This window comes from Hydra viridissima, unplaced genomic scaffold, assembly GCF_058129835.1.
Source record: "Hydra viridissima isolate aposymbiotic clone 2 unplaced genomic scaffold, HvirCarnegie_v1 scaffold_2, whole genome shotgun sequence".
Lineage (NCBI taxonomy): Eukaryota > Metazoa > Cnidaria > Hydrozoa > Anthoathecata > Hydridae > Hydra > Hydra viridissima.
The window spans coordinates 20,158,222-20,172,903 of record NW_028324301.1 but is presented as its reverse complement, the minus strand read 5'-3'; the positions used below and the strand labels follow the sequence as shown (position 1 = coordinate 20,172,903).

The 14,682-nt window shown below is 30.2% G+C and overlaps 1 protein-coding gene across 1 annotated transcript; it reads right to left on the bottom strand.

The window, feature by feature from the left end:
- Positions 1-8,008: 8,008 nt before the first annotated feature.
- LOC145198660 (ADP-ribosyl cyclase/cyclic ADP-ribose hydrolase-like) lies at positions 8,009-10,615 on the bottom strand. Its single transcript, XM_090079462.1, has 8 exons — positions 10,040-10,615; positions 9,834-9,922; positions 9,565-9,691; positions 9,085-9,167; positions 8,752-8,847; positions 8,442-8,531; positions 8,220-8,297; positions 8,009-8,140 (listed from the first exon to the last, which is right to left on the bottom strand). The coding sequence occupies exons 1-8, from the start codon at positions 10,358-10,360 to the stop codon at positions 8,062-8,064; spliced, it is 963 nt and encodes a 320-aa protein (XP_089935588.1). The 5' UTR covers positions 10,361-10,615; the 3' UTR covers positions 8,009-8,061.
- Positions 10,616-14,682: the final 4,067 nt, after the last annotated feature.

The following is a 14,682-nucleotide window of genomic DNA, read 5'->3' as shown; positions in this document are numbered from 1 at the left end:
ATTTACAATATACAGCGGCTGGTTCATATAGATCTAAAATGCGCAATAAATTAAAATATTATATTATACGTGACGTCTGGAAATCCATTCATTGGTAGCTTACTTAACCACACACACACAGATACACACAGAGATACAGATATATATATATATATATATATATATATATATATATATATATATATATATATATATATATACATATATATACATATATATATATATATATATATATATATATATATATATATATATATATATACATATATATATATATATATACATATATACATATCTGTGTGTGTATGTGTGTGTGGCTAGTTATGTAATGTATTTATATGTATGATTTATGAGGAAGAAGAATGAAGAAAGAACAATGATTAGAAAAGACGTACACACGAAGACTTATTCAACCTGTCACATAAATAATTGATGAAGGGAAAAGAGGAAAAGTTAAAAACAATGACCGGGGAAGACATACACACGATGATTCATCAACCTGTCACTTAAGTAAATGAAAAATTGGAAAGACGAAAAGTTAAAAACAACTAGGAAAAGACTTAAACACGAAGGCTCATCGACCTGCCAAATAAACTATGTATGTATGTATGTATGTATGTATGTATGTATGTATGTATGTATGTATGTATGTATGTATGTATGTATGTATGTATGTATGTATGTATGTATGTATGTATGTATGTATGTATGTATGTATGTATGTATGTATGTATGTATGTATGTATGTATGTATGTATGTATGTATGTATGTATGTATGTATGTATGTATGTATGTATGTATGTATGTATGTATGTATGTATGTATGTATGTATGTATGTATGTATGTATGTATGTATGTATGTATGTATGTATGTATGTATGTATGTATGTATGTATGTATGTATGTATGTATGTATGTATGTATGTATGTATGTATGTATGTATGTATGTATGTATGTATGTATGTATGTATGTATGTATGTATGTATGTATGTATGTATGTATGTATGTATGTATGTATGTATGTATGTATGTATGTATGTATGTATGTATGTTTTTATGATAGCAAGCACTCACCACGGAAATCGCAAATTTTTGTTGGAATTTCTTCTTAACAATAGTAGACCATATTTCTTTGCTTAAACAATTTAAAAAAATAGTTTTTAGATCAAGTTATATTTCTGCGTTTTTTAATTGTAAATATAAATCTAAATTTGTTAATAATTTACTTATTATTTGCTGTGTAAAAGCTTATCAATTGAAATTCAAAAATAAAGTATACGTATTATAATAAGAAGTGTATAATAATACATTATAAAAAATAGAATATAAAATTGCTTGGTTTTATAATTATCAATTATATTTATGTGGACAAATTGTTTACTTTAAATAAACTTCGTCGTTGTCGTCGTCGTCGTTTTTATTGAAACGATCGCAAAAAAACTTCTTAAGAGTAAATTAGTTATGAAGCATCGAATTTAACGTCATAGTTTCTTACTTTTATCGGCACTGAATACAACAAGGCACTTTTTTTTATGATTTATTGATAGTAAAAGATAATATTCCCGAATATGCAAATTTGTCAACAGCATTTGCCGATGCAGTTGTGTCGCGTGTAATGTTGTAATTAAACATCGGCGTTACCGCACTGGCGCACAGTGGCTCAAAACAACAAAATGACAATAACCCCCTCACAAATTTTTTGCAAATATAGTGCCATTTTTTTAAAATAATATTAAATACAATGATTATTTATTTAAAAAGTAAAAACAATTTTTTCATAAAACTTATATTTTATATTTTATGGTAATCTATAAAATGAGAGATTTTTTATATAGTAAAAATGGAAACTTTTTAATCTTAATAAAAGTCTATATTTTCTTTTAAGATAATCTTTTAACTTTATATATTTCAAATATATTAATAAAAACTAAAAATAAATTTTTTTTGTTTAAATTAGAAGATTTTCTAAAATAAAATAGAATATATACATATTTTTATATTTTTATATATATTTTTATATTTTTATATATACATATTTTTATATTTTTAATAAAATAGAATTTATACATATTTTTTGGTTTTAAATATCAGCTAAAAAGATGTTCCAGCGAGTTCCTAGGTGATATGTATTTTTTTCAGTTAATTAACACTTTTACTTGTAGAATATAAAGGGATTGTTGCGGTCAACTGCGGTATAGGGAGTTATTGAAGAAATACTAATGTCAATGAATCCATAAAAACCTTATTTTCCGCCACTTTTTAACAGTAGTTTATTATATCAAAACAAATGAAAATGGCGGAAAACATGGTTTTTATAGACTCATTGACATTTATATTTCTTGAATTTAAGTTTTTTATTTGTGTAACTTGTTTTAATTTATCAAATGTAGTTTCAAGAAACATGATTTTGTCATCATATGCTACTTAGAAGTTTATTAAAATGTCTATTGCTAATTTGCCAGTTCAATGAACTTTGGTGGGTTTTTTGAGCAAGTCCTTTACATTTATTGTTTATAGCTTTGAGTTCTTCTGATTTTTCTACAGCCTTTGTTTAGCAAGTGTTGAACAAATGATTTGCACAGGTTAAATGATCACTGATCTCTTTGCTTTCCGTAATTGTTTTCTTCATGTTGGCTGTTACATCAGTAACACCCACTTTGTATAGGTTTTCCCTCTGAAGAGCTAGAAATAGAGAAATCATGTGGTCTAATCCTTGAGCAAGCAAAACCCCTACATATCTCACACCCATTGGCAGAAGAAAAAAATTACTCTAGCAAGCTCCAGAAAAACCCTTTGGTGGGAGCAATTTTGACACTTTCCTGATCTCAAAACTATAAAAACTGAAATCATCCATCACCGTCCGCAGAAGAAAAGTGCACTTAAAATTTTGCTTATTCTTAAAAAATTTAAAATGACAGCATTGAATATTTGTTGGCATTTTTACAGTATTATAAAAATTCTTTATTCTAGATTGGCATAAAAAACACAAAAGGTAACTGTTTAACAAAAAATTGCAAAAGATTATATAACAAATCAAGTTTTTTATACTTTTTTTTTCTAAAGCAAAAGATATTCAATAACTGCTATAAAATTATCTGCAATATCAGAAGAAACTACAATGGAAAATTGCATCTTTGATAGTTTCATCAATTATCCTTAAAATATGGTTGAGTTCTACAGCTTTTACTCAACAAGTTATACAAGAGTGAAAAAAGCAGTTTTTCTCATTGAAGTAATAGAAAATGTGCACTATTTTCTAGTATTTATTCCTTTCTCTTCCTTACAAGCTTTAGCTGTTGTAGTCAGACAGGTTTGCAGCCACTTCCCATACTCAGGATGATCAATTGGCCTTTTGTATTTACTCCAGTGTAATTTGAAGTTGTGGTGCAAAGCCTTTAATGCCTACTCACTGTATTTTCCTAGTGGTTCTCTTTGTTTTTTAATGAACTCTTTCCTGTGGAAAAATACTGCATGAACCTTTGGAGTGATGCTTCCTCTTGTCAGAGACAAGTATGCAGTGTGAAATTCATCATGCAGTGTGAAATTCTTTCTACATAGTCAGGTTTCATTTTGTTTCCAAAGCATCCAGAAACCACAGAATCAAATTTTCGCTGTGTGTCAATTATATCAAAGATATCGAATAGGCAATCTTGTTCTACCATTCTCTTAAGAAGATCCACATTCTTCAGCATTTTCCTGCATTCATTGGCAGCATACTGCTCACCATGAGAAGGGTGTGGTTTGATATGTAGATCATTTAACCATTTAGAGACTTTTGGCCAAGACTCCCTTAGAATGTTGTAAAGATGGTTTACAACACCCAGAAGTAAGTGGAGTTCCATTGGTTGAACGACTTCCAAGACAAGTGTGCTGTCTGGTACATTTAGATGTGGCAAGTTGACAACATTTTTGAATAGCTTAGCTTTCTTCAAATCCTGACCACTTCCATTGAAATCCTCAAAGCATTGTCTCAAAGAGCCAAATATTTAAGGGGTGCCACATAAATTCTTGTGAGGTATCACACTATGTGCAAGGGTGAGGAGCTGGCATGTGACTGAAGGCGAAAAACAATGTAGGCTAAATTCAAATCTGTTGAGAGAAGGAGGTCAATTTTCTCTATTCCAAGAAGATTGAGGATCTTTTAAATATTACTGTAATTTTCAGGCACATCCTCAGCAATTGCAACTGCTTCTTGACTCCACTGTCCCTGACAGTTGGTGTGGCTAAATTTTTCTTGCTTGGTGGTGACCCTGCCTCCATGCTCTGTTCTGCCTCTTGAATGCCCAAACTTACTTTCAAACTTACTTCCATCAAGGCCAACTTTACAATGTGTGATGAATAGATTTGTCTATTCAACAGAACATAATTGAGGAAATCTGCAAGATCTTTGCAATGCATAACAATTTGTTGGCTTTTATGCAACTTATCGTTACTGAACTCAATTTTTGTTTGGATGAAATGATCTTTGAGTTGTTTTTCTGCATCACAAAATTTTTCATGAAAGTTAGGCTCCAAAATCTGACCCTTGGACACGTGATGGATGGTTGAAGCAAACTTCATGTTTGTGTTTGACAGGCCTGTGTTGACTTGCACTTGCACTTGCACAAGTGCTCAAGATAGGACCATCACCAAAGAGTCTTTTTGCTCTTGATGAACCTGAAAGTTATCATTACATCACATTATTGTCTTTATTGTATTACATTCATAGTGATGTCATTATATTTTTTTAACTCTAGCAAAAAGCAACTGTCTCACTCATCTTCTTTGAGTTTGGCCTGTTTCCAATTTTTCTTGATCTTCAAGTGGGTGCTTTTCAAAAACTTTCAATCAACCAACCTGGCAGATTTAGGCAGTCAGTTGTTGTCTCTTGTCGAACTTTGACAGGTGTGAAGTCAAAAAGAGGTGGTAAATTGACTTCTGCTCAAAAAGATGTGGTAAATTGAATTCTTCTTCTCTCCTATGGTAATTCGGCAAGTATCACATATTCCAAGAGGCACTCTGTTGTTAGCAAAATCAAGACTGTATGAAAGTATGCTCAACACATCATCCATCAGATTTTATGAGAACTCTGAAAACATTACATAAAGCTCATCAGATAATGTATATCAAAAGAATTTTATGTTAAATATTCAATTGATTTTATAAATAAATCAAAATATTAAAGAAAAAAGAAAAAATAACACAATACCTTGAGCTCTTTCTCATGCAGAGAAAACAGACGGTTTTTCTGCAGTCATTGTGTGATTTGGCCTGATTCGGCTTTTTCTTCAATTTAGGTTTAGAAACTGAAAAAATTATTCTTTTTTTCTATAACAATACTGAAATGTAGATTTTTTAAGTACACAGTTCAAAATTTGAGAAACAGTATAAATTTAAAAATGGTAATTGCTGTTTCCTTGGTTTGTTAAAAGTTAAATAGTTTCAAAATTAAAAATTATTTTTTAATTTTGGTTAGTTTACTGCATGGAAGTGACAAACAATATTCAATTAATGATCGAAAAATTTTATACTGAATATCTAAAATTAACGTAACAAAAGAGCAATGTATATCATTAACAATTGCTTATTCTCAGATTTAATAAAAATGAAATTATTTGCAGTTTAAGATTCTCATTAGTTTCTCTAACCAGATTATATGTTTTTAATTGTTTACAATATGAAAATTTAAGGTTACTGCTGCTGTAAAAATGCCAAAAACTTTTAATGCTGTCATTTGCTTTTTTTTATAAAGCAAAAATTTAAAAATGAAGTTTCTTCCCCGGACGGTGATGGATGATTTCAGTTTTTAAAGTTTTGAGATCAGGAAAGTGTCAAAATTGCTCCCACCAAAGGGTTTTTCTGGAGCTTGCCAGAGTAATTTTTTTCTTCTGCCAATGGGTGTGATCTCCCAATGAAGTTTTGGCAATCCAAAGATAAGTTTTTGAGCTCAAAGTCTTTGGCAACACAATGCAATGAAAGGGAGGCGAAGGGATCACCATTTCTTGTAACCCATCCATCTGTTATTAGAGCTACCACTTCGCAACGCGGGATGTCTCTAAATTCGCAATTTTACATCACGTCTTAGATTGCGATAAATCATTAGATACTTGTATTTGGATAAGGTGGTTGGATTTTTTTTAGGTTGGCTTGTGGACAAAGATAATTCAGCAGCATTTTGAAGCCAGCAGTTTCAATAACTTGAAACGGGAGGTTAGAGAGGACTAGTGCTAGGATTAGGATGGTATCAAATTTCAACTGTTGCGCACTTTGTGAAGGCCACTTAATGGTTTAAGTAAAGTCGTTCATTTTTTTGTTTGGCGGCTTGATGATGCACCATGGGGGAAGCTATCAAGCCTTTTGTTTTTTAATAAAAACAAAATGCTTGATAGTTTGATTTTTTATTTAGGCCCAAAATATCCTCTTATGGTACTGGACTTATCAGCCTCTGCTTGTGTATTCCTCTTTACTTGAAGTTTCTTCTCTTTATTTTCATTATCAGCTTTTGCATCTGGTAAAAAAATAGCGGGTAGTAGGATCTGAAAGAAGATAGTGGAATTATAAATGTTAAAAAGAATGCAAATTACAATATTTCAATTATAGATCATTCATAAATAGTAAATACATGAACCACAAGACACGTTGATGTGTTTTGAATAATTCAAAATATATTTTTTTCATCAAAAAATGTCAAATTTTACAAAGAAATTCCGGGTTTTCGCGCGTATCTTACCGCATTTACGCAAAATAACTGAGATTTAAAACATACTAAATGACAGTGAAACACTTTAAGTGAGCATTAACTCCACTGGTGCAATCTTGAGACAGCTTAATCACTTAATTTCGTAAAGACAATAAAAATCGGTAATTCCGGTAATTTATGATGAAAGTTAGTAAAAGCGGTAATTATGAGTCAAGTAGCGTAAAAATTTACTCTTTTTTGTCAAACTGAAACTAAAAAAAGAGGTGCATCTGAAAAGGCTTCTCCAAGTCAAATATCAGAACTGGTCCTGAACCTAAAGTGCAACAACAGCTACAGCTAGATACTCAAGAGAGTTAAAGGACTTTAGGTCAACAAAAAGGGTATGAAAGTACTCAAGGTGAATACCAAACTCATAGTCTCTCATTTGTCTATTCCAATGACACTCCAACAAAGAAATAGTAGTAGTACTTGAAAAGAAGCAAAACTAAGTAATGTAATAAAGTCGAATAGGAAGAGGAATGAGAAAAAAAAGTACAGAGCATTTGAGCTAGCGAATACTTTATTAGAGACAGATGATGAAATATTTGATCATTGATTTTTTATCAATAACTTGTTTGTTTAAAACTGTAAACGTAAAATTTAGTAATAAAAAATCCTCGTTCAGTATTTTGGTAAACAGCACAAAAACCGGTAAAAAGTGATAAAAGTGATAAAGAAGTGATAAAAAAGTGGTAAACTTCCGTATCAAGCATTTTTACTCAAAATTACCGCAGTAATTACGCATTTTTACCGCCGATGCGGTAACGCCGATGCTTAGTTGTTATGCACTTTATATTTTAGCTATGGCGGTGTGAGAAGCAATAATTGTGTTGGTTAAAATATTCAAGGCGCGTCAAACTTTTTGTTTTCAAAGGTATCATGTGAAAAAAACTTATTTAAATTACTAACGCGTACGGTAATAATGGACGAAAAGATTGCTATCGTACGCTAATAGGTCTTACCATTTCTACCAAAATACTGAAAAAAATTAAAGCTATGAATCTTTGAACAGCTCTTTTTTCAATTGAATTTTGGTTCCCGAAACATCTAAATCCGTCCCTGTGAAGCTCTTAACAGGTAGCTTAGTTGACTTGCATTTAGTCATCCTGGTCAGTAACTAGTATACAACCTTACCCTGGAGGTGTAAACTTGAGAAAATTTAATGTTACAGGTCTTTAAAAGTTCCCCGAAAAACTTAATACTTGATTTTTAATTGACACACAAAAAAAAAAGAAACTGAGGAGCATATCATAATTAGAAAATTTATAAACATCGACAAGATTACCACAAAATTCAAAAACAATTTTTTTTCTAAATTACCCTATGATATTTTGTAGTTTTAAAGGAAAATTTGAAAGAAAGTCGAAACGAAAATTGCCAACGTCCAAGCTACTTTTACTGCTGAAGAACCCATCCATCTGAGCCAAACAAAAAAATTAAGTTTTAATAAAAGTAGAAAAACAAAATTAAAATAAAACCTTTAAAAGAAAAACTTACTTGTGCGTGTTTGCATTCGACATTGAAAGACATTGCTTGGCATTTGGGTATTTAGCACACAGTAGAAAAATCGCGTCTCTTTAACAAAGTACGGTTTAAAAAAATTAAATGATAAACATTTTTTGCAAATATCTGAAAACAAGAATATTTAGTAAGAAAACTTATCATTTGAAACGCTTTGTATAAAAGTGGTTGAGATATGAAAATTTCTTCAGCGCTTACTTTGGCTGATCAATGCAATTTACTTCCTTTATGCCAAAGTTGTAAGCATCTTGGACTAAATTTTTCAATGAACCCATACCACATTTTTCCCTAAAATTTGTAATCTTTCTAAACTATCAAATTTACAATTTCATATTTGATTTTGGCGAAAAAAAAAAAAAAATAATAAATGGGTATTATTTTGAAACAATTTTAAACTTTAATTTTTTTCCTCGTACTTAATAATATAAACAAATTGAAATATTTTTTTAATGAAATAAAAAATGCAATTGTGCATTTAACAAAGTTTTAAAAACAGATTTTATCTTACTTTGGTTTTGTATCTAGATTATTGACCACTACCACCACCAATCGTTTTACCTGCTTTGTTTTTCCCAGGATGGGCAACTCTATTCTTCCGAAATAACTAAAAAACAAGAAAAAAAGCTCTCTATCCATGTTGTTCTGCTAAGTGTCTTTAATATTTGGAATCACGATTAAAAATTTTATACGTATTTTTACACCAAACAAGGTCGCTTTTCTATTGGGTGAAAGGTAGACAGCTTTTCTATTGGGTTTGAAAAATCACATAAAACGAGTTTCTAATTCATCGTATATTTGATCCTTTATTATTTTAGAACTTGTTATGAAGAGTTTCACCCACCTGCCTGTGTAATATGCAGTGAGGCCAGAATCTGTGGTTCCATTGACCATCACATACGCCGTTCCATTAGCATTTAAAGCAAACTGAATAAAACAGTGCATATTGATATTTGTCCTCAAAAAGGAAAAAGTTTTTATTTAATTTGAAATAAATTAAATCTTTAAAAGTTACATTTGAATAAAGTGTAGGTAACGAAAATTAATTATTGAGAAATCATTTTTTGTGGAGAGCAAAATAAAAACTTTAGTCGAAAGAAGAGATTATTACCGAGGGAATATTAAAGGTGAGTTTCCACTCATCCGATTTTGCTACGGGAAAAGGATAGGGATGGGAAAGTTAATCACTTGAGCATGCGCAGTGATTAATTTTCAAAATTAAATTACAAACTGCGCACGCTCACGTGATTAATTTTCCCTTCCTTTTACTTTCCTGTAGCAAAATCGGATGAGTGGAAACTCACCTTAAGAGATTGCGACATACCAGTCTTGACGCACTCGACCAATAGGAGTTGAGAGTATTATTCGAACAGCTGGCGCTGCAACTTTCGTAGTTAATTCCATCTGCACATTTTTTACAGCCGCACCACAGCAAATTATTAGCAATGTAGCTTGAAAAAGTATTATATTTCATTTTTTTAAAAAATGCTTTTATTTAGCTGACAAAAAGTAAAAATTTTATAAAAAGTTCAAGTCATTTACGCTTTTACACAATTAATTGAAATTAAACTATGCAATGCTTTATTGTGATACCCAGCAAATGTATCTTCGAGAGTGAAAAAAGTACTTTTTATTGAGGTATATTCGTGTGCTATTTGACGAGTATTTGACCAAAACATAGCCTAAAAAATGAATTTGAAATAAATTATGACTTTAACACAACTTATTAAGCATAAACGATCAACACTAACAGTTACAGCTATAAAAAAAAATTGCCAAGAAAAAATAAAAACATCAACCTGATTGTTTAATAGCTTTTTGTTATTGATGATCTTAAAGAGCAGATCATAGCTAGTTTCGTTCATTTCACTACTGCGACAGGAATCTTTATAAGAGAAACTGTTGTTGAATAAATCCCACACTTGCTTGCAATCAACGTCCATGTACAATGCTGGATTGCGATTCTGGAAGTTAAGTTCTTGATATTGGCTGCAGCGTCCTATAATGATCTCCTTAATATTTGGTGTTGTGCCATTGAATATCCATGGCATGTATGCAGATGAAAATGAATGTGAAAATGAAAAATAAAGATAAGCTGTAAGAAATTTAACGTCACGCATAATTATTTTTATATAGATTGATTAAGCTAAAATATTTGAAAAAAATAATAGAACAGAAATAGACAGAATTAGACACTTTTTTTGAAGAAATAATTTTTTGTAGACGAATTTATCTGAGATGGCTTTGAAACGAGTCTCTCGAAAATACAACTTTTAAAACGCAGTATAATTATCAAACGCAAAAAAAGGAAAACTGCACTTTGAACTTGTGAAATACGTCAGACTGAACACGAAGTGTTAAACAATAATCAACATCAACAAAATGATCTAATTTTGCAACTCATAAAATTCATACAAAAAAAGTTTAAACAGAGCTTCGTCTAATAAACTTTTGAGAAATACGTCATCCAATCAGCTTGTCATAATAACCACAAAAACTTTTGCTACTTAATTACTTTTTTTTTTTTTTGGAGGATTACGTCAACAATAACAGCAATAAACAGTTGAATTAAAATAAATTACAAATAATTTCTATACTTAAAAGCTCAAATTTGGTATTGGCTAAAAATAATATTGTATGAAAAGAAAAATACATTGTGAAGCATAATTTTAAAAATAACCACATTTTAATAAAATAAACTAAGTTTAAGTTATTTAAAAACAGCTCTTATAATATAAATAAAGAAGACTTAAAGTAAAATTACGATAGTACGGCCATGGTTAGATAATTAATCTATATAATGTAGCGAACGGTTACTCATTTTTAAAAAAATTAAAAAAAGGCCTTTTCATTTAATGTATTGTAAACGAGCAAAGCTGTTTGAGTGGCTTATATTTCCAAATAATTGTCATTATAAATATCAGAACTTTTTAATTTGCACAAGTCGTTTCGTTTTTTTTTTGTTGTAAACCGCAGAAATTGTCTTGCCAAACAAACTTTTGGTAAAAGTAAAAGTCAGCTTTTCTGATCGAATAAAGTTTAAAAAGGTCTCTAAAATAATTAAACCCCGCACGGATGGTTTTATGCAATAACGCGGTTAACCCCTTTTCTTTTTTAATGAGTTAAGCATGTACTTTGTTGGGTAACTGCTATTTTTTAAGCAAAAATGCTTTAATTCGTTCTCCTATTACATGCAATGTATACACTGCCTTCTAGCGCATAAAAAGTTAATGGATTAAAAAAAAAAAAATGTTATCGTTTTTTATTTAAAAAAATCTACTGTACGAGTTTACTTTTAAGTAGACTGTTAACTCTACTATTGCCACTGATACCAACATCATTTTTCAAGGAGTCTTGTAGATAAAATCATTATAAGCTGTTCAGTGCACAAATCAATGAACTCCACTTTTTGAAAGATTTTAAATTTAAGTGTCAAAGCGCTTGTTAAAGTCATAGCTTTTCATTGTTTTTTTAAAATTCCTTTTATAATAAAAAAAAAATGTTGCCGTTTAATGCTGTTAATGAGGAAAATTATTATAAATAAGATTTTTTGTACATAGGATGGTGTCTTAAAGTATATCCATGGTCATAAACTTTACAACTTTGCTTTATTTAAATATTTTTTAAAATAAATAAAGAAAAATGACATCAATGGTCAGTTTTATTTCGATTCAGTCACATTTTTTTTAGTTGGATGCTGTTTGCATGAGATGGTTAGGTTTGAGGTTGGAAATTCATATGCGATTGAGTTGTACTAAATATGTTTCCTAATAGTTGTTATTATCATTTTAGATTTAAGAGCAAAAATATAATTCTTTAATTTGGTATACTAATTGGTGGCCTAGTTACAATTAGAAATGAGACAAAAACATTTGATCGGAAGGTCCGTGAGGCTCTTGAGATACAGAGGCACCAATGTTCCCCTCTAAAGGGCGGGATCAATCTCGATAATGGGCAATTTGTTAAATCTAAATTTTGAACACCATTTTTATACATATATATATATATATATATATATATATATATATATATATATATATATATATATATATATATATATATATATATAGTAGTATAAAGTAGTAATAGTAGTAGTATATAGTATACAGAATATAGTATATATATATAGTAGTAATAGTAGTAGTATATAGTATACAGAATATAGTATATTATAAATTAAAAAGAATATAGTATATTAAATATTACTGTACAGTAAAAGATGTCAAATCAAAATCAAACATAAGATAGTGATGTCTAGATGATCCGTGACCAACAAAACAAATGGTCGTATAACTTTTATTTTAATATCATCAATTCCAAATCAGAAATATTTTTCATCGGGTGTAAATTTTTCGTCTGATTTCTTAAGATATTTAATTTTATAAACTAAACCAACAACTTCAATAACTTCTGCCACATAATGCAAAGAGTATTTCTTTCCACTTTAAAATTTTGTGAAACTATTTCACTTTTCTTGTTTGCTTTTTCTAGTTCATTACCAAGTATATTTACTCCAAAATCAGTTTCATCATAACTTTCACCATTTAAACTTGTGTAAGACTCTAGCTTAAAAACGATCTGTTTTGGTATTGGTTTTATTTATCTTGGAGAGGTTTTATTGACCCAGGAAGCACACAACGTTGAAACAACGTTGAAATAACGTTGATCGACGTTGATCAACGTTATTTCAACGTTGTTTCAACGTTGTGTGCTTGCTGGGGACATTTTTATTGTTAGATTTTAAATATAAAATAACTTTCATTTCATGTCTACCAGTTAAAATATGTGATTTTTCCTCACACTTTTTTGTAATAGTTATCTTTCCTAATTTGGCTTTTGGGTAGGTTGTATTATTTTAGGTGAAACAATTGATGTTGATGGTAAATTCCTAGGAGTGGTTTTAACTTTAATAAATTTATTAAAAACGCAAGCTTCAATATCCACTATTGGCTTATCAGCAATACAGTCATTTTCATGAAAGGGAAAAAACCCAGTACATTTATAACTGTTAATCATATTATGTGGTATAAAAGCATGAGAATAACCTTGACCAACAAGGTAAGATACAGTACTGTGAATAAGTTTTAGCCCACCATAAGTTTATAATTATTTTTGATTTTATCGTAAAAATATAAAGGACTTATGAAGTAAAAAAAAATCAGGTTTATAGACACATATTATAAACAAAAATATCTAGAAATAATTTAATAAAATATGATACAAAAAGAAAGAACAATTAATACTTAGTATGTCCGCCTTTTGCGTTGATCACAGAAGCGAATCTCCTGGGAATTAATTCATATAAATTTGTAATGAAATTTTCTGGAATATTGTCCCACTCTCTTAATAATATTCGAAAACATTCTTCGACATTTTTGGGGTTATATTCAGCCTTTTTTTTATCCAAATAATCCCAAACATGTTCAATAATGTTCAAATCTGGACTTTGAGGAGGCCAGTTCATTACTTCGAGAACTCCCTCCTCACACATGTCCTGTAAATATTTTTTTAGGCCAATCGGGAACAATGTTTGAGGTCATTGTCTTGCTGTAGAATGAAATTATTACCAATTAGTCTCATTCCAGATGGTATTGCATGATGTCTTAAAATTTATTTATACTGTTCTCCTGTCAGTTTGCCATCAATTCTGATTAAATCACCTACTCCAGATGATGAAATACAACCCCAAACTGTAACAGAACCTCCCCCATGCTTGATTGCTGGATGTAGACAATCAGGGCGATAAGCCTCTCCTACCCTTCTTCTTACGTACTGTCGTCTTCTGCTACCGAACAATTCAAATTTTGATTCATCTGTGAATAGTACACGGTTTAACATTCCTTGTGTCCAATTATTATGCTGTTTTGCATATTTAAGTCTTTTTTCTTTATTGCCACGACGTAGTAAAGGCTTTCGAACTGCAACACACCCTCTTAACCCAGCTTTTAGCAAATGTCGTCAAATGCAAGACTAGGAAACATTTGTCCCAGTCGCAGCCTGAATGTCTTGGGCTAGTTCACTGGAGGTTTTTTTCCTATTTCGCAAAGACACATTTCTTAAATACTTTATGTCATTTTTTGTGAGCTTTGGAGGTCTTCAATTTCGAATTTTATCCTCAAGAGATCCCCTGTTTTTAATTTTTTTTATAATTTCTCTAATGGCTGTCCTTGAATATTTTGTTTTTTGGACAATTTGTCGTTGAGAATAACCTTCTTCATGAAGCGAGATAATTTTTTTACGTTCCAGTAGTGGAATTTTACCCACATTATTACTTAAATAACAATGAAAATAATAATACAAGAGAAAAAAAACAGACAAAAAAAACGTAAATTAGAAGAATTTTCGCTTTTAAAAAAACAAAAAATAATATTAAACACACAGTATCTATGAAATATCTTTGTAAACTGTACTATCATCTAAAATGAAGCCTTCACAGCAATAA

Bases quoted from the DNA above. Each gene is read 5' to 3' on its own strand.
- LOC145198660 (XM_090079462.1), bottom strand. From the start codon at position 10,360: ATGCGTGACGTTAAATTTCTTACAGCTTATCTTTATTTTTCATTTTCA. The intron at 9,692-9,833 runs GTATCACAATAA...TACTTTTTCAAG, and splicing joins CTCGAAGATACATTTGCTGG to CTACATTGCTAATAATTTGC. The intron at 8,141-8,219 runs GTAAGTTTTTCT...TGTTTGGCTCAG, and splicing joins TCGAATGCAAACACGCACAA to ATGGATGGGTTCTTCAGCAG.